General features: G+C 42.9%; 1 protein-coding gene across 2 annotated transcripts in view; it reads left to right on the forward strand.

Moving 5' to 3' along the window:
- The first annotated feature begins 227 nt into the window (after positions 1 to 227).
- The window catches only part of ABCB10 (ATP binding cassette subfamily B member 10), a 30,666-nt gene continuing 12,943 nt past the window's right edge, over positions 228 to 17,950 (forward strand). Inside the window, exons 1-6 of one of the 2 annotated variants that reach the window (XM_076334097.1) lie at positions 228 to 351; positions 12,313 to 12,513; positions 12,854 to 13,056; positions 14,714 to 14,848; positions 16,482 to 16,628; positions 17,438 to 17,573. In XM_076334097.1, the coding sequence (XP_076190212.1) occupies positions 12,351 to 12,513; positions 12,854 to 13,056; positions 14,714 to 14,848; positions 16,482 to 16,628; positions 17,438 to 17,573 (784 nt within the window). In that variant the 5' untranslated portion in view covers positions 228 to 351; positions 12,313 to 12,350. Of the gene's footprint in view, positions 352 to 1,993; positions 2,352 to 12,312; positions 12,514 to 12,853; positions 13,057 to 14,713; positions 14,849 to 16,481; positions 16,629 to 17,437; positions 17,574 to 17,950 lie in introns of those variants that run through there. The other variant, XM_076334096.1, reaches the window with a different exon arrangement.

The raw sequence follows: 17,950 nt of genomic DNA on the forward strand, positions 1-17,950 counted from the left end.
GGCGGGCGGCCCGTTCGGCTCGGCCCGGCCCGGCCCGGCCCGGAGCAGCTCCGCCCCGTCCTGCCAGTCTCGCTCCTCGCCCGAGGGATCGATTGGTTGTGCCTCTGTTTCGAGGGCAGCTCGGGGAAGTCGCGAGCGCCAAAAACGTCCCCCGGGTGTTCTCCGCGGGGAAGCGGCGTGAAAAACCGCCTCACGCTCCGCCTGGCGGGCCGCCGCGGCGCGGAGCGCTGAGGGGAAGGCGCAGCGGCCCGTCCCTAACGGAAACGTTGGGCGAAGCGTTAATTAAAAGCGAGGCGTTGCTCGCCCGGAGCCGGTGAAGCCTCTCCCCTGGTGCCCGTGGAGCGGGTCGGGGTAAGCTCCCACACGGGCACTCCTCTCGGGGGCCTCGCGTGAAGCGGGGTCGGCGACGGCCCGAACACCCGCTGGCATGCGTGCGCCTGGCGCCGGTCACCGTGCGTCACCCCGCCCCTTGCTGCCAGCCTCGGCAGCCGAAAGCTGGCCCCGGTGCTCCGCCGTCCGGGGGCTTTGTTCGCGTTGGTTCTGTGAGGCACCGCAAGCGCTGGAAAACGATCGCGGGATTTCACCGAAATACACAGCTGCGCCTCGCAGCCTCAGAAGGGCGGCGTTGTGAGGGGCAGGGAGGCCGGCTGTGAGAAAGGGGGAAAAACAAACGTCTCGGGTGGGGCTGCCGTGCCGCTGCCCTCGCAGCGTGGGTCTCAAACTGTTTCAGCCGTCACCCGAGGGCTGCGAGGAAGGTTTATGCTAATTTACTCAAATATCAAGGGAAACCGCTCCGGCAAGGTGGTGGTTTTCCCAGGATTGAGGCTCCATCCCTCAGCGTGCTCGCTGGGTGCGCTAACCCCTCAATTTCCCTAAATACTGGGAGTTTGGCTGTATCATTTGTGGTAGCAAAAGACTGTATTCACATTTTCTCCTGATCTTTTAATACAGTTTTACTCATTTGCAGACTTTAAAGCGTGGCTGTTCAAACAGTGCTTTTGCAAACCAAATCTCACGAGCTGATGTTAACTAATTCACAAAGAAGCTTGACTCAAAATTTTAAAAGTAAAGCGGCAGTATCCCTACGCTGGGCTCTCCAGCGGGGAAAACAGGACGCTGGGGTCAGTTCCCTGCTCTGGCTTCCAGTACTGCAGAGCCTCAGGAAAGCTGCATCCCCGCTGACTCAGCTTCCTTTTCTTAAATCAGGGTTGGGGGCAGCAGATTATTTGGAAGATGGTTTGTACCCTGAGCAGTAACACGCGAAGAAAATAGTAACGGCGAAGGGCTGTTCATCTGGATCCTGTAGCCTCTAGTCCGAGCCTGAGCACGTAAGGCCTGTTCATATGGATCCCATAGCCGCCAGCCCGAGCACGGGGTTGGGCACATGGTGCCTCCGAAAGGCTGGAGCTCTCCTCTGGCTGGAGGTTTTCTCTTGTCCAGACCAAAACCAAACCCACGGACAGAGGCAGGATGCACTGTGGACACAGGCCACCAAGGCCTGATGGCCAGCCTGAGATGGCCCGCCCTGGCATGACCCACACAGGCCTGGGAGGGAGGAACAGGGGAAGGGGGCAAACTCCCTCCCGAGGTAGGGTCCGGGCGAGCAGGGCAGAGTCCCCCCTTCCTTCTCCCGGGGTCGGGTGCCTCAGCCCCCGGCCCCCTCCCAGGTGGGACCCTGCCGTCACCGGGCAGGGCAGACTCGGGCGCCATTTCGACGGGGCCCGGCCCCATTCCCTCCCCGGGCCGGGCGGCGGCAGAGGGCGCTGGCTGGGCGCCGAGGCACGGCCCGGTGACCGGGAGGAGGCCGACAACCGCAGCCTTATCAGCGCGCCGCAGGCCGGCTTGGGCCCGAGCCGCCGCGGGTCCCCGGCTGCCGGCCCATGGGCGGCGGCGGCGGCTCGGAGGCGCCTCCTCCTGCCGCAGACCCGCGCGGCGGGGACCGGCTGCAGTAGCAGCAGCGCCGCCGCCGCCTCGGCTCCGCCGCGCCGGCCGCATGGCGGGCTACGCGCCGCGCCTGCCCTGGCTGCTGCCGCTGCTGCGGCGGGCGGCGCCGCCACCCCCCTGGGTCCGGGCCGCCGGCGGGGCCGCCGGCCTCCGCGCCCCGCCGCGCCCGGCCAGCAGGTGCGGGACGCCGCCTCCCCCGCCGCCGCTGCCGCCGGGCGCGCCGTGCTGCCGCCGCCGCTGTCTCCTCCTCTTCCCGCCCGCGGCGGCGGGCAGCGCCCCGCGCCCCCTGAGCGCCGCCGCGGGCGCGGAGACCCCGGCGCCGCCGCGGGGGGCTGCCGGCGCCCCGCCGCGCTTCGAGGCTCGGAGGCTGCTGGCCCTGGCGCACCCCGAGCGCTGGAGACTGACAGGTACCGGCCGCGGCCCGGGGCTGCCCCGCCGCCGCGCCGGGGGCCGCCCTGGGGCTTTGTCCGAGCGGGGAGGGGACGGCGGGCCGCCGCGGCCGCGCGGGGCTCCCCTCGCCCCGCCCGGCGGGTCTCCCGGGGCCGAGGTGCGCAGCCTGGGTGGGGGTCCCGCCCCGCCGCCCAACCGCCTGCCCACGGCGCGGGGGCGCTGCCCGGGGGGCACAGCCCGGAGCGGCCCGCGGCCGGGGTGAAGGAGAAGGTCGTATTTCCCTCCCGAACTGGCGCATCTGGTAGCATCAGAGCACAGCGTGAAATCTTTAAGCGAGCATTTGATACGTGTAAAAAGCTAAAAACATGCATTCTACCCCCGCCATCCCTTAATTTGTTGTTGTTTTGAAGGGAAGGCAAAAGTTTTTGAAGTTGCAGAACTCTGTTTTGCTAGCAGTGTTGGTTAGTGCCTCTCTGCGTGTTCAATGCTGGCTTCACAAGCAGCCTGCAGACTCGGGCCTGAGACTACATGGAATGAAGTAAAAAGGGGAATCCTAAGCTTTTTTTAAAAAACGTGTTAGATAAATTGGAGTTCTGTCTCCCACGAATTTCTTGCCTAGAACTTTTGTAAGTTGTTTTGAAAACGATATATTTATTTATTTTTAGTGTCTACATGGTGAAGTCAAACACCATGGTTGTATAAATTGCGCCCTTAACAGAGTGGTATTACCTATAAAGAGTAGAAACAAACTTTTCTTGACATTGCTTCTCATGGGGATAATAGGATAATAGTTGTTAGTAAGAAAACAATATCAAATTATTATGTGGTTTGTTTTTTTTACAACCACCTTTACTGGTGGACAGCATACATGCTGTCATGGTGGTGTGAGGCCTGTAGGCCTTTGCAAAAACTTGGGTAGTTCCCATGGAATGGGTAAATGGTGTTCGAGAGAAAAGAGGTGAGGTTGCATAAAGAGGTGGTTTTGAGAAATATGAAATACTTTGTACGAGAGTTTATTCACAGTGGATAGTTACAGAGCTTCATTACATATTGGCATTACATAGCCAAAATAAGAAATTAGTCTGTGCTGTGAACACCTGTTTAATGCAGCTAATACCACTATCTTGGTTGTGCAGAATAAAAGCAGTGGCAAGTTGATGGGCTAGGGCTGGATGGAGAGGGGAAAAGGTATAATGTTCGGTAAGGCTTTAGTCTCGCTGAGGATTATTTTTCTTCATTGGCTTATGGACTAAAAAGTAAAAAGCCCTTTGCCAGTAACTAATGTTCAGTCTATTCAGATTTTGGTGAAGAAGCGAGTATCTGATCAGATAGATTACCTGCTGATTTTACAAAGAAGTTCTTTGGTTTTCCCATTGAAATTGAAACAAATAAATAAATCAGTTATTTTAAGGATGGCTTTTAGGAGGCCAAAGGCTCCTAGCTATCCGAGAACTTAATGTAGTTCTCTTTACTGGGCACTTGCTGTCAGCTTGTTTATCACAGGCAGGGTATGTCATACTTGTTTGTAATTGTGTTTTAAAATAGGGCTAAGTATCCTTAATCTGTGCAGTCTGCTGATGGTTTTATCTAAGTAAATCAACTGTCACAGTTACTAAAAATCAGCTACATGCAGTTTTGTCTTTTGAGATAACAAAATGGCCTGAGTTAAAGTTTTAAAAAAACCCTACAACCCAACAACTTGATAATATCAAATCATGAGGATGGAAAAAATACGCAAACGTAATAACTGTTTTTCAATGTTCTGTTGGTCTTGGTTCTGGGAGAGGAGTAAATTTATGTAAAATTTTTCTTTATTGACACTCTACTTAAGGGCAACTTTTCTTGTTGTAATTAAGTGGGAGGATGGAAAAGCTAACAAGGAAAATACTTTGGGTCATTATAGAGTGCAGGAATAACAAATATGGGTAAAATGCATTGTCGGTGATTGTAGGGAAATCACATCTGCCCACTGTATCTAAAATACGTTATGTTGCATTTTGTTCCTGTTGCATCTTTGTACTGAGAAACTAGTCCTTAAAAACTCAGTATCTCTGTTTTTCCTGCATTCAAAGAAAGAGGAAGGTTAATGGTTTCACTGTATGAAACAATGAACCTAGGATAAAACATTTAATTTCCTCTTCAAGTCCATATAAATGGTAAGCAAATGCTGTGGGATCTCTTCAGAGGCTTTACAGGTGCAGTTTTGTTTTGCAAGAAACAGATCTTTTGCATTTTCTATAACCAGTAGTTGATAACATGGGTGTGTAGCATTACCACTGTGAAGTGATACATAGCTTTTCTGTGATTCCATGTGGCACGGGTCATGATATTCTGCTCGTTGCAGTTGTGCATTGAAATTCACGGTCACAGGAGATGAAGCAGATGCAGTGATGACTGGAGGCCTGGGGAGCAGAGGATGATGATTTGTGAGGAAGTTGAGCAAGACTAGGATCACCCATCAGTGGGGTGGGGAAATGGTGTCAGCTGAGGAGGTGAGGGTGACCTGCTCCGGTTGTGACTGGCACCAAAAGAAACGGTCGCATCTTGTTTTATGCAGGGCCTCTTCACCATCCACTGGCTCAGGAAGCAGTGTGTTCTGGCCAGGAGTTCCTGTGCGCTGGCACGCAGCACTTCTTGCAATGCTCTCCTCGCAGAAGGAGGTTCTGACCCTCCGGAGGCTCTTAGGGATGAAAATAAATGTACCAAATATGATACTGTCCAAAAAAAAAAAAAAAAAGGATCAGTGTAATATGTTCCATGTTTCATCTTCAGTTACTTCTAGAGCTGGGTAGAGCTGTGAATGTATTTTAAACAGGACACGTGTGTTAAATTTTGCTGTTCTTGTTAAAAGTGGTAAAAAGATGGCTAAATACCATGATGGGAATTCACTCTGTTAGTGGCCACAGTTTTATGTAGTGAAATTAAGAGTTTGTAAATTCTGTAATACTTCCCAGATTTCAAAAAGGAAGGAAGTCATTTTAGGATTTTTTTGGCTTATCCTGGGCAGTCAGGTCAGGTAAACCTGTGTCTTCAGTTAAATTCAATTCCCAGGGAAGAGGACAGGGCCATTGTTGAAATTATTAAATCCTGCTGCGTGTGCAAGGCCACAAAAATGCCTTTTCAAAATGATCCCTTTTATTTCCTCCTGCCTCCTTGTTTCTCCCTGTGAGAAACTGTCTGTTGCGCTTTATCCAAACCACACTCGAAGGAAACAATAGTTCTATTGAATTGTAAAGTAAGCACAAGGAACTCTGAAATTTTTAATCCAATAACAAAGTGTGCCCTTTCCCTGTATAACACTTACTACGCACTGAGTCAAAGAAAGAAGGTTTGTTTTGTACGCAGGTCTTCTCGAGAGATGTGCAAGAAATGTTATTTCATAAATTTTATTTTAGAATTTTGGGCATAATTTGTAATAGCTGTTTTCCTATAAGTTAGAATTTGCCATGAAATCAGAGGAGCACTGCCTTATTCATAATCTGATTTTTCTGTACTTTGAAGTTAGACCAGGTGATGCACTTTCTCATTCTTGAATGAGCAATACTGGATTGCTGTAGATGTGTCTTTTGTAGTTTCTAATAAGGAATAAATCCCTATAAAAACAATTCTTAAAGAAAGGCAATTAAAAAAATGTTATACCTACGACTACATGAATTTTTTAGGTATATTCTTTGTAAAGTAGTTCAGAAACTATTTTAATAATTCCTTTGATTGGGGATGATTGAGGTAGCGAGCAACTTGATTTTTTTTTTTTTTTAATACAAGATGCAGATAGAAATGTAGAACACATCAGCTGTGAGTATTGCTACTAGAAAGTCATGCTTTCGGTTATTTATACTTGTAGAAGCTGACATTTCTTGTGTTAAATACTTGAGTAGGAGTATCTTTGACAACTTCAGTTATTTTAGGAAATTAAATCAGCCAGATAATGTGTTTAGTTTGTAGTAACATTTAAATGGTTTAACTTTGAAACTTTTGCTCTTCTAAGCTTTGTAGCATGAGTTTGAACATCAGCAGACAATCCATGCACTGTTAAGGATATACTTTTCCTCCCTCCATTTAAAAATTAATTAAAAGTTAGACAAGTGGCATCTCTCTGAAAAATGAGTTTTCATACACCCATTCAAACCTTGACAGTGAGTCGAATTAATTCTGTAGTGTGCGTAATGGGAAGGAAGCTAGTGGGAGCAGAGGGGCTTACAGGTAATAGAATACCCTTCTCTTTGGAACGTGGTTTGAACCCCAGTCTTGTCAATCTTGCTGTTTCTGTGCTGTCACCCGGTAGCTGGGACATTCCTGGCCAAAATTTGGGTTCACCTCTCAAGTCCACGTATGTGGCCACTGTTTTTTGTTACTGTATTTAGTTACTGTAAAGTGGTTCTGCTCATCTAAAAGCAACTCAACAACCACACTTAACTTGAATTTTCTGAAGGCAATTCTTGTGGTTTTAAAATCGTAATTCCTATATGTATGTTGTAAACAGGGGTAACTTACTGATTGTTTTCTCATGTGCAGTGTGCCTTTTGTAGAAATCAAACAGGCTACATGGTTTTTTTGGTGTTTTCCCATCTGGTTTTTCTTCTGATTTTGTCAGTGTTCAGTATGAAGCTTATAAAAGGTCCAAGCAGCCTTGTAGCTTTATCACAAAAAGCTTGCTTTTCTGTGGCTAGTTGGTGACAGTTCTTTATTTCAAATTGTTGGTGAACTGTTAATGGAGCTATTTAGGTAAGACATTGCAGAAACGGTAGCTGCTGACCACTGTGATCAGTTAGGTGCTTACAACTTAATGTCTCTGGGGAATGTTTTTGCTGCACTATTGGTGTAAATTTTGAAGACAGAAGGAATAATAGCTAGATTGGTCTGACATAAAGACTGTCTTCTACACAAGATAAATATGAACAAGTTAAATGCCTTAATTTTAAACGCACAGTAAAAAAAAAGTTGTACTCCCTCTTGGTTTTGGGTGTCTTAAAAAGACTAGCTTGTGGTACTGTTTGTATTGATAATAACAAATTGTAAAATAGAGATGCCATCTTAAGAGAAAGTGAAGATACTTGCTTACAGCCAGAGTCAAGCCTCCATCTTTGCTTTCAAGCGGAGGTTTTGCACAGCTCTGCATAGGCCTTCTGCCAGGCTGTGTGCCTCGCTACCTCTTCCTCCTCTCCTGTGCAAAGTCGCAGTCTTACTTGCTCTTCCCTTTCTTGGGCTTCCTCAAATCACCATGTTCTGCTCTGCCTGGAAGGACACTTCTCCCATTAAATATCTTCTCTGAAAGCTCTTCTGACAAGCCCTCTATAGACTACTCTGCAAAGGCTCCTTGATGTTTTCTTTGCTCCATAGCAAAGGACCCCTGGCAGGTCTGTCCTGTTTGATCATAGGAGCCTCACTGAGGAGCTACTGAGGGTGATTTCTGACAATCCTGAACACCTCATGACTCAAAGAGCAGGCTTTTTTCCAAGGTGGTAGACTTCTTCTGTAAGTTGCATCATGTAAATGTTCTGAGCATGAGGGATGCCACCAGCTGATACTCTGGGGCTCGCTCCTGTGCTGGTATCTCGCTGTGCCCCCCAAACCCTGGACACCCATCTTGTTCTTGAGATACTATCTCAAAGGTATTGCCTGTCTCTCTCGTTTAATTCTGTCCCACAGCAATTTTCTGCAACTGTTAATTTCTCCAAACTGTTGTATAATCCTGGTCAGTCAGACCCACAGTATGCTAGCCTTTTCATGAGCTGTCTTGAAGGTATTTTCAGTAAGTTGTGCAACTGTATTGTTGTTGTACCAAAAAAAACAGTCTTTGCCATTTGGAAACCTGAACTGCTCTTTCATGCTTAAAAAAATAACAAAAGAAAAGAAAAAACATCACAGATTCAATAACCACATCAAACTGTCTGTAAAGTACTCCTATAAACGTTTTCTAAAAACCGTGATCATCATTGGAAATAGTAACTTGCAAGATTCAGTATATTGACAATACCTGCAAATTAACACTACACCCAAAAATCTAGCAGCTTTCCAAAATGCACCAGGAATGCAGTATACAACGGTGCTGTCAGACACGCACTGTATTTTTTTCTGAGCACAGTATTACATTGTTCCTAGTAATGTAAGGGAGACAATTCTAAAAGGTGGTTCTTGCATAATAATAGGTGCAGTCCAGATATCATATATGAATTTACTTTAATACAGAAAGAAAACCACACCAGTCATACCTAACCTAGAACTATACAGAACATCCTTAAGTACTTACAGTGTACTTTGGAAGAAGACTCTATCTTGAAATAAATATTTGCAGAACTGACTCTTCGCAGGGTTGATACCGGTCCTTTAGCCAGTCCAAAACAAATTCCTTGTGGGCCAAGATTCACCAAATGGAAATGAACTTTATTTAACCAACAAATATAAAATTCATCAGTGCATCTTTCTACCATAAAAGAACAACTGAAGAGCTCAATCCCCATGCATGTGCATCATAGAATACAGTAGACTTTTATTCATCACTCCAAATGCCCTTGTGGAAATTCAGTGTTAAGCTAAAAAAGTCACTGTGTGTTAGAATAAAACTGCATAGATAACTGGTAAAGGACAGATATTCTCAGTTACTGGTAGAAGGGTACTTCTCGCAAATCCAAAGCTTGCTTTCTGACCTGCCAGCCCTGATCTTCAAATGAAACCAGTAAAATACTTAAAAGGTTCTGGGAGGTAACATTGATAGCCTTACTGAATAGTAAAAACTAGGTACTGTGTCCTGTTGCTGTGTTACCACGCACTGCCAAACATCATCATTACCTCATTTTTCTGTCCTTCATCTCTGATTGGCTTGAATGATCTTAATTCATCTGAGGTTAAATCTTTATGTATTTGCGTTTAAAATAGCCCTTCCCCCAACAGGCTTGCAAGCAATTTTTTGGCTTTGTACTTTTCCACATACCGTACTGGGTGAGAAGGATGCTCTGGTAAGGACCAGGAAAATTAGAAACTTTCGCTGTCTTGGTGTTCTTCTTGCATGTAGAAAATTGGTTTATGACTCTTTGGAGTCACTTAGTCCTTGTTCTGAAGAGAGGTTTCTGATAGCTCTGCCTAGTTACTGCTTGTAAACGTCCTGGTTTATTGGTGACCGATTCCTTGCCCCCGAATACATCTACTATGAAATGAAGTTGCAGATCTGCTGTCAAGAAGCAAGCCCACATTAGCCTTAACAGAGAGCACATTGATCTCAATAGTGATAAAGGCATCACTTTGTCTGTGCAGTGATCTGGATTTCCGTGCAAGTAGACAAGCAAAATGTTTGCCTAAGATTTCCAAGAGCTGCTTAGCTGCTGCTGGAGCCAGCTTGCCTTGTCTTTGCTTCTGTTGCCACTTTGATGTAGCCCTGGTTTTATAGAAGTTCCACTGATCTGCCTCACATTTTCTTTATTTTCATCTCATAGCCTACAAAACAGATTTACTCTAAAAAATAAAGCTTGCAAAATACACTCGTTTGACATAATTTTCTGGGTAACAGAGTAAACTATGTGAAATTAATACTATAAAGTTTACTCTGACCTTTTTTCTGTCAGTAACAACCTTCAGTGTCACTGAAGTGTCTTCATATCTGGTTGCTGAACACCTCGTACTCCTCCCTTTAGCCAGTTATCACAATACCAGCCCTTCTTTGAATGGGGAGATAGAATGCGTGTTTGCGGATTCCTATTTCTTCAATTAGTCAACAGTTTAAAACAACAAAAAAAGAGCAACAGCCTGGCATCTGTGCTATTTTCTAGTTGTTCAGCTGGTATAATCAAAGTGAGAGTTTCCATTAGGGAACCTTACTTTGCATGTGATTTGTGATTAAGTTAATATAGGCAGGTAAATTGCTTAAGGGGAAAATTAAAAGTGACATCTGGATTATATAAGCTTTAATCTTCAGGACTGCATTGTTTCAATATATTATTGAAACTTTGTCTAATGTTTAAGTAGTTTAGTAGTCTTCCGTTTGCTTTATGTACTAGTGTTTGCTTTTAGTTCAGTTAAGGCCGTTGGAAGTAATTACAGTGAAACCTATGCTAGTTTGAATGAAGAGCTGAAGGTAAATCCAAGCCAGGAAGGCTGTACCGCTAGACAGAGACATACGGGATTTTTAGCCATACAGTCCTCTTCCTTCAGTGAATATTTATATATGCAGTTGTCCAGTTCCATCCGTAACTGAGAAATTGTCTGGACTAGTGGAGACTGAGTTGCCATGCAGCACTGTGCTTATAAGCAATGCTTTTGACCATCTCCAGCTGCCTTACAGACCAGCTTTTCCTGACAGGAGATGACCTGGCTTTTGTTGGATTTTTCCCGCTGCTTCACAGTTTGAATACACCAATGCAGCCAGCCTGTTAATAAGGTCACTCATTCTTAGGAAGTTTTAGGTAGTAAATAATATGCTTATGAGATGTGTCTATGGCATGGATCACCTAAGTTTGCAGCAGGAAGTCCTTCCCTTTCTACTCTGGCTTCTTCTAGTTTCTATAGCTTCAAGTTAAAGATCCGCGTCCTTTATCTTTAACATGCTGGCTGGCCTGAGTGTAATGCAATGGAAAGATCTCAAACAAATCTTGAATAAGAACCACAGGCAGCAGGTTGGACACAATGGCAAGGATAAAGCTTGTTTGGGCAGTATGTGGAGCTCTCCCAGGACTGCTCTGGGGCACTGCAGTGAAGGTGCAGAGAAGTGTGTGCTTCAGGTGGTGGCAGGTACGCATTTTTTGTACCTTGAATTCTTCATCATAAATGCACAGCTGTATTTACCCTTCAAGTACAAACTGAAACAAAGCTTTCCACGTGTGTGTGGAGGTGGTAAGAGGCATCAAACCATTTGTGACAGATGTTAAAAATATTGCTTACAGCAGTGCGCTGCTGGGAGGCTGTGCTGTCTTCATCATAGAAGCGATACAAGAAGCTCAGTAGAATGGAATTAAAACTCAGGCAACTTCAGGTTTTTCAGTACAGTGTCTTTTTGCGTTTAAAGGCATTATCTGCTAGTAGTTTTGTAGCAATGCTATGAATGGTTGCTTTAAGTGTGGGGTTGGCTGTTGGAAAATTATGCTGTATAAATGGTATTGTTTGTTGTGGTTCAGTGGTTTTCATATCAAGTTTGTTCAGTTTTCAATTAAGAGGGTTTTTTTCTAGTTCTCAGCCTTCCAAGCTTGTCTTGTCTTTTCAGAATCAAGCTGTGTTCTTGGCTCAAGAAATTTCTTTGCAGATTAAAGCTCAAAAGGCTAAGTCTTGGTCCAGCGCAATTTTTCATACTCTGTGATCCAGCTTCAAACAGTTACACAGGTTCTTCCATGGATGATCTTGCAACTGGAATTCAAGAGCTCTGCTCATCAGCAAACATACTTCCATTCAAACTTACGTTATTTTTCTTTTAGACCAGCAATAGTAAAGAGTAAAACAAAACAAAAGTATATAAATTTTGCCAGTCAAGAGTAAATCAAATGGGTTTTGTTTGTTTGGGTGCTTTTCTAAATAAAATTGCATGTTTTAGACAGTTCTCAGATCAGATCTTTACTTCGGTCCATTGCTATCTCAGAAATAGACAGTTGGAAGCATCGAGGTAGCAAGCATGAATAATAAAAACCAAACCAAACAGGAGTGAAGGATTATGTGAGAGATACGGAGACTTGCTAGCTGTGAATGCTCTCTGAGGGTGACATCTGTAAAGAGTTAACGTCGTCGAGTGGTGGTGGGGAAGGTTAGACAAGAGAAGCAATTTCAGGACTGTGCTTGTATGCACAGGCTTTCAGGATCTTAAATGTGCCTTGCCTAAGTTAATTTATGCAGTGACTTAAAATGTCTCGTTCAGAACTGGGCCTAAAAGAATGCTAATTATTCAGTGCTGGCACTTGCAAGCTTAATAGAAATTTCCAGTGAAAAATTACCTCATATGTACTATTAATGATCTTGCAAATTCAGAATAATTTTCTTTTCCTTTTTCTCGTTGATTTGCAGCTGCTGTTGGCTTTCTGACAGTTTCCAGTGTCATTACCATGTCAGCCCCTTTCTTTCTGGGTAAAGTTATTGATGTTATTTATACAAATCCCAGTGAAGACTTCACTGACAGCCTGACCAGCCTGTGTGCCTTGCTGAGTGGAATCTTTTTATGTGGTGCTGCTGCTAATGCTACTCGTGTCTACCTCATGCAGACTGCAGGTAAAAACAGAAGCAAAAAGTGCTAATGAGTCATCTTCTTTTCACAGAGTCAGGTTACCTAATGATCTGAAATAAATTCTTGGCACTGTCTGAGAGATCCTCTTGGAATCAGTAGCTTTTTTTACCAGATCAAAGGTAAACTAATAGTGCAAAGATAAGTATGCTGGAATAATTGTTCATTTTTATTCACTGTTACGTGACATCTTAAAGCTCACTATCTTCTGGTGTATTAAAACTCTGTAATGTGACTTGTTCAGTGCTGCGTAATCCTGTGATTTTTATATTGTCAGTGTCTGTGTAGTCTTGTGTGCCATGCTTGACTGACTTCTGTTTCTGACAGGACAAAGAATTGTGAAACGTTTGAGAACAACCATGTTCTCCTCTATTCTGAAGCAAGAAACCGCTTTCTTTGACAAGACCAGAACAGGAGAGCTGATAAACCGCTTATCTTCAGATACAGCCCTCTTGGGCCGTTCAGTGACTGAAAACCTCTCAGATGGGCTCAGGGCAGGAGCACAGGCATCTGTGGGGGTTGGAATGATGGTACGGTGGTCTCTTCCCTGCTTGTCACTTCTTGGAGTTTCGAGTTTGTTTCAGTTCTGTTAGGAAATGTGTGAATGTGATTCAGTCCAGAAACTGGATACAAGTGTATTTCACTGGTTATCCGTGTACTGCATTGCAATAGGTGATGTGCCTGTAGCCACTTGATGTTTACTCAAAAGCCAAAATATGGAGAATGAGGGTTTGAAATGAACTGCTGTTGCTGCCTAAATTTATCAAGCAAAGTATAGCAGGCAAATAGCTTAACTCTGTTCTTACTGAAGATACTAAAATCAGTGATAACGTTCCCATGGTTGTAGGTAGAACAGGGTGTGAAGGGCCTGATGTAAAAGTCATTGAAGTTGGTTGGTTCTGGTTAAGGCCTAGGTGAGCAAAGGCAGCACTGAATATCAAATTACTGCTGGCGATTTTTGCAACAAGTGTTAGTCTTTCTGCTTTAGTCTGTCAGTAAAGAATATATAGGAAGCATGTCAATGAAGGCTTCAGCGCAGTGCATCGGTTAATATTCCTCGGTGGTCAGTTGGTTTATATAAAAATCTGACTTCCCTTGATGTTTTTTGTGTCATTAATTTTTTTATGCTTATCTGAGAAAAGATACGTTGGTGGCAATTATCTTAAATGAAAGTGTGCTAATTTCTGCTGTCTACCTGGAGTTAAAAACAGATAGCAAAAAGTCTCCTCATAAAAATAAGCTTCCAAGATTGATGTTATTAAAAACTGTTAAGAGTTTCCACTATGAAGCTTTAAAGCTTTAATACTTTGTCACTGATAAAAATTACGGCTTTCTGTATTTATCTATGCAAATAGAGTCTAAGGTTTTATCTTACCATAGATTAACTGCAATAACTTTATATAAGGCATTCTGCTCAAAAATGCTGCCATGATGCAGTGTTAAAAGGTGGACTATAAAAGCTTGCACAGCAAAAAGAGATTATTACGAAATAATTATAAAGCATGTCAATTAAGTAAATTTTGAATTTTTCTGGAGATTTTTCTCTTTTCAATACAGAAAGCAAGATGAAATGAAAACACGTTAGATCTAATTTCAATAAATCTATGAAAAGAACCTATTTAGGAGCTTTGATGATGATTGTTATGAGTGATAAGGTTTTGCCACAGTAAATTAAATCCATTATTCCAGGTTATGAGAATTTGTGGGTGCTAGGGAGCATTGGTGACTCCATCTGTTACTTGGTTACCCAGAAGTAGTGTACAATATTTCTCTACTCAAACTTTCTGTATTGCACCATCTATTAAAAAGTTGTGAAAGCGCTTTAGAAACTATGTAATAGCTTATGTCTTTCAGCAACCCCAAGAGGTTTCCTGGTAGGCCTGTTTACTGGCAGGTTAAGATACTTGGCTAAGACCACACAGCAAACCAGTGAGAAAGCTAGAAATGAAATCCAGACCCCTTGGCTTATAATCCTTTGTTCTAACCGTGGGATACATTCCCTAAATGCTGTGGAGGAATGGATATTTTGCCTGGAAGAAATGAAACATGCTAAATGAAAGCATGGCAGCACTAAATTACAATCCTACTAGTTTTAGAAAACTCTTGCGAGGGAAGTTGCACTTCAGTACTCCAGTGGGTTATTTTTAATCTGAATGCTAATCCCTGACACATACTTTTTTCTTCTAGTTTTTTGTGTCACCTAGCCTTGCTGCATTTGTTCTGAGTGTTGTGCCACCCTTGGCTGTCCTGGCTGTTATTTATGGAAGATACTTGCGAAAACTTACTAAAATGACCCAAGATTCTCTTGCAGAAGCAACACAGGTAATCTTTTAACAGATGCTTTCTAGTTAACTTCAAAGTTGCTCTAGTGTATTTAGGTTAATATCTCTGAAGTACAAATCTTCTGAAGATAATTGTACTGTTATTGCCCTAAGCTATGCTGAGCCTGTAGTTTTGCACCTGAACAGTACGAAAGGTAAACTTCAGTAACACTTACTCATAGATCTCAAAATAACCATGCTTTGTAAAGAGCTATGCATAACAATATAACGTGGAGGTACCAGGCCTTGTGAGTTTGGAAATGCAGGAAAGGATAAGGAGGTTAGGCTTTAGCTGTGTGAGAGCATAAAAAAAATCAGCCTATGAAGTCCTGGGTAATTTGGTACCTAGGTTTGACAAACACTTTTCTTGGACTATGGTTATGAGTTTGAAGCCATCAGAAACATCCTAGATGGATCCGTCTTTTAAAAGAACCTTGCTTAACAAGTCCTTCTCTGGAATGAATCCTTGACGTTTGACCTAATTGTCAGCTCTTTAATATTTATGAGGCTTGACTTTTTTTAAACTTTTCTGGGCATCTCAGCACATACCCAGATGTTTGTGAGGAAAGTAGAGGAAGCTGTTGCTTCTAAACAGGCTGTTGTAGAGGGGCCTTCATTGTTTGCTGACTGCACTGAAATATTGCAGAGCACTATCAGAGAAATAGTAGTGGTAGTGACCTTTTTCTCACAGGCTGAGGGTAGGGAAGCATCTTTAAAATGCATAGAAATATAATTAGGAAAGACCTAGTTAAAATAGCCACAGTTGTCAGCTGTTTTAAACTTGGGATGTCCTCTCTAGGACTTCTGCAAATTGACTGTGCCAAAGGAAGATTAGCCCTCTTCTGTTTATCTTCCTCATCCTGTGTTGAAGGGAAGCTCGTGCCTTTGTAAACCAGGTGTGGGACTTCACATGAACAAGCAATTTTAGTGTTCCATTCAAATTTTCAGGTTGAATGGGGGATGGAAGAGGGAGAATTACATTTTTATATCATATTTTTACTCACAAAAGAGGGCCTTGTTTTTTGTAAGACCATCACAGTGTCTATTAACAACTTAGTCTAATTGGTTACAATTGAGGTAATTTTAGAATTCATACTTTGCTGTTTAGGAGTTAAAATAAAATACCGAGTTGAAATGGGACATTAGTAGTTGAGCTAAATTAATTCCCAGTGTTCTTTGATCAAATGAGTGGAATTATTTCAGGAAATAACTGCAGGCTTTCTTGCATGATTTAGCGTAGAATAGAATATTCTTTATTTTTCCCCTTCCCATGTTGTTATTGCCAGTTACTGTGAATAGTAATTTTCTTATGTGTGTTGTTCACATCAAATTAAGGTGAGTTTTTTTTAACCCTACTTTTTTTTTTTTCTCTGCTAACACTTAAGTCAAGACAATCTTGAAGTTCTTTTTAAACTGCCTGCGTGCGCAGCTTACTTTTAACTTAATAGAATTAAAAAAGAAAAAAAAAAAGGAGGGTGGGGGGAGGAGGGCATGAGAAATTTTCCAGTGGTATCCAAAGGAATGTATTTGGAGATTAGTGTAGTGATACTGGTTTAACTTTCAAATGTTCTGTAATATGAACACTCCAAATTGTGTGTCTGTGTGTATTTGTTTTGTTCTTTGCTTTAATGTAGTTAGCTGAAGAGCGTATTGGAAACATAAGAACAGTTCGAGCTTTTGGACAAGAAGTGGCTGAAATGGAGAAGTATACAAATAAAGTTGATTATGTGCTACAGCTGGCTAAAAAAGAGGCACTAGCTCGGGCAGGCTTCTTTGGAGCAGTAAGTGTATTTTGATGAAAGTAAACTGACCATTTTATGCCAAGTGTCAATTGTTTTAAAATTCATGAGGCTACGTATAAATCTGCAAATAAATGATTTGAGTGTAAATTGAACCTACGTGAATCTGTGGGAAGACTGGACTTAAATCAGTCTAAATTGCTGTGAAACTGCGCCTCAAGATACAGTGGTATGATAAAGCCAGTTTAAGTCTCTATTTCTTCCTCACACCCCATAGCTTGATACTATTTATCTGAGCCCATACCTCCTATTCAGCAAACTAAACCAATGGAAACGTTCCCCCACCCTTAGCGTTTTACAGGTTTGGCTTCCTGATGAGATGAGCATCAATGCAAAGGAAGCTGGGGAGTGCGCAGGTTGGGGAGGAAGAGTGGGATTGCATTTTTCCATAACAGCTTGCAGTGAGTTTGCTTAATAGTATTCTAAAACTGCAACGTAACTGCAGACTATCAACTCTTCTAATGATGGTTGAGAATAATGTTTGGTGTTCCTTTCCATCTTGGGGAATGAGGTAAAAAAAAAAAAAAAACCAAAACAAACAAAAAAGAGTTGCTTGCTTCTTGAACACTTGTTGGATAGCACAGTGCAGTGCCGCTGGGTATGTGGCTGGCTGTTGGCTTGGTTTGCTTTAGAATTGATTTTGTTCAAATTTAACTCAGTCCTCTCAAAATCTAGATACCCATAGTATGGGAATTCTTTTATTAGAAGGAAAATTCTGAAACAACATTTTAGAGGATGAAGTTTAAGACATGTGACAAAATTTGCCTTTTCCTCTTTTTCTTTTTCCTTAGACTGGCCTTTCTGGAAACTTAATTGTCCTCTCAGTCTTATACAAAGGAGGATTACTAATGGGCAGTGCCTACATGACAGTTGGTGAACTCTCATCTTTCCTAATGTATGCTTTCTGGGTTGGAATAAGCATTGGAGGTATGGAATGAGAAATTAGATTTTCTTCACTTCAAAGCATTACAGTCAGTATGGGGGTAGGAGGGAAGAAGCTCTTAAAAGATCTGGTTTTCTTAAAAAGTCTCTTCCAAATGATCTTCCCAAGAAATCATACATAATTTTTTTCTGAAGTTAATGAAAATAATAATTTATAACTTAATATAAGCCTTCCGTTTTCCCAAAGGAGTACAGAGGTTATTTTTTCAATGTGTGTATGTGACACATACATATTACTTTAGTTTTCTTTGGGTCTAAATTAAGATACTTGGTATATTGTGTAAAGAAATAATACTGGTATTATATTTTTTACAAAACATGTGGGTCTGTGTTAAATGTACTCTATTTAGAAAGGCATGTAG

This window comes from Aptenodytes patagonicus, chromosome 3 (assembly GCF_965638725.1).
Source record: "Aptenodytes patagonicus chromosome 3, bAptPat1.pri.cur, whole genome shotgun sequence".
NCBI classification, from domain to species: domain Eukaryota; kingdom Metazoa; phylum Chordata; class Aves; order Sphenisciformes; family Spheniscidae; genus Aptenodytes; species Aptenodytes patagonicus.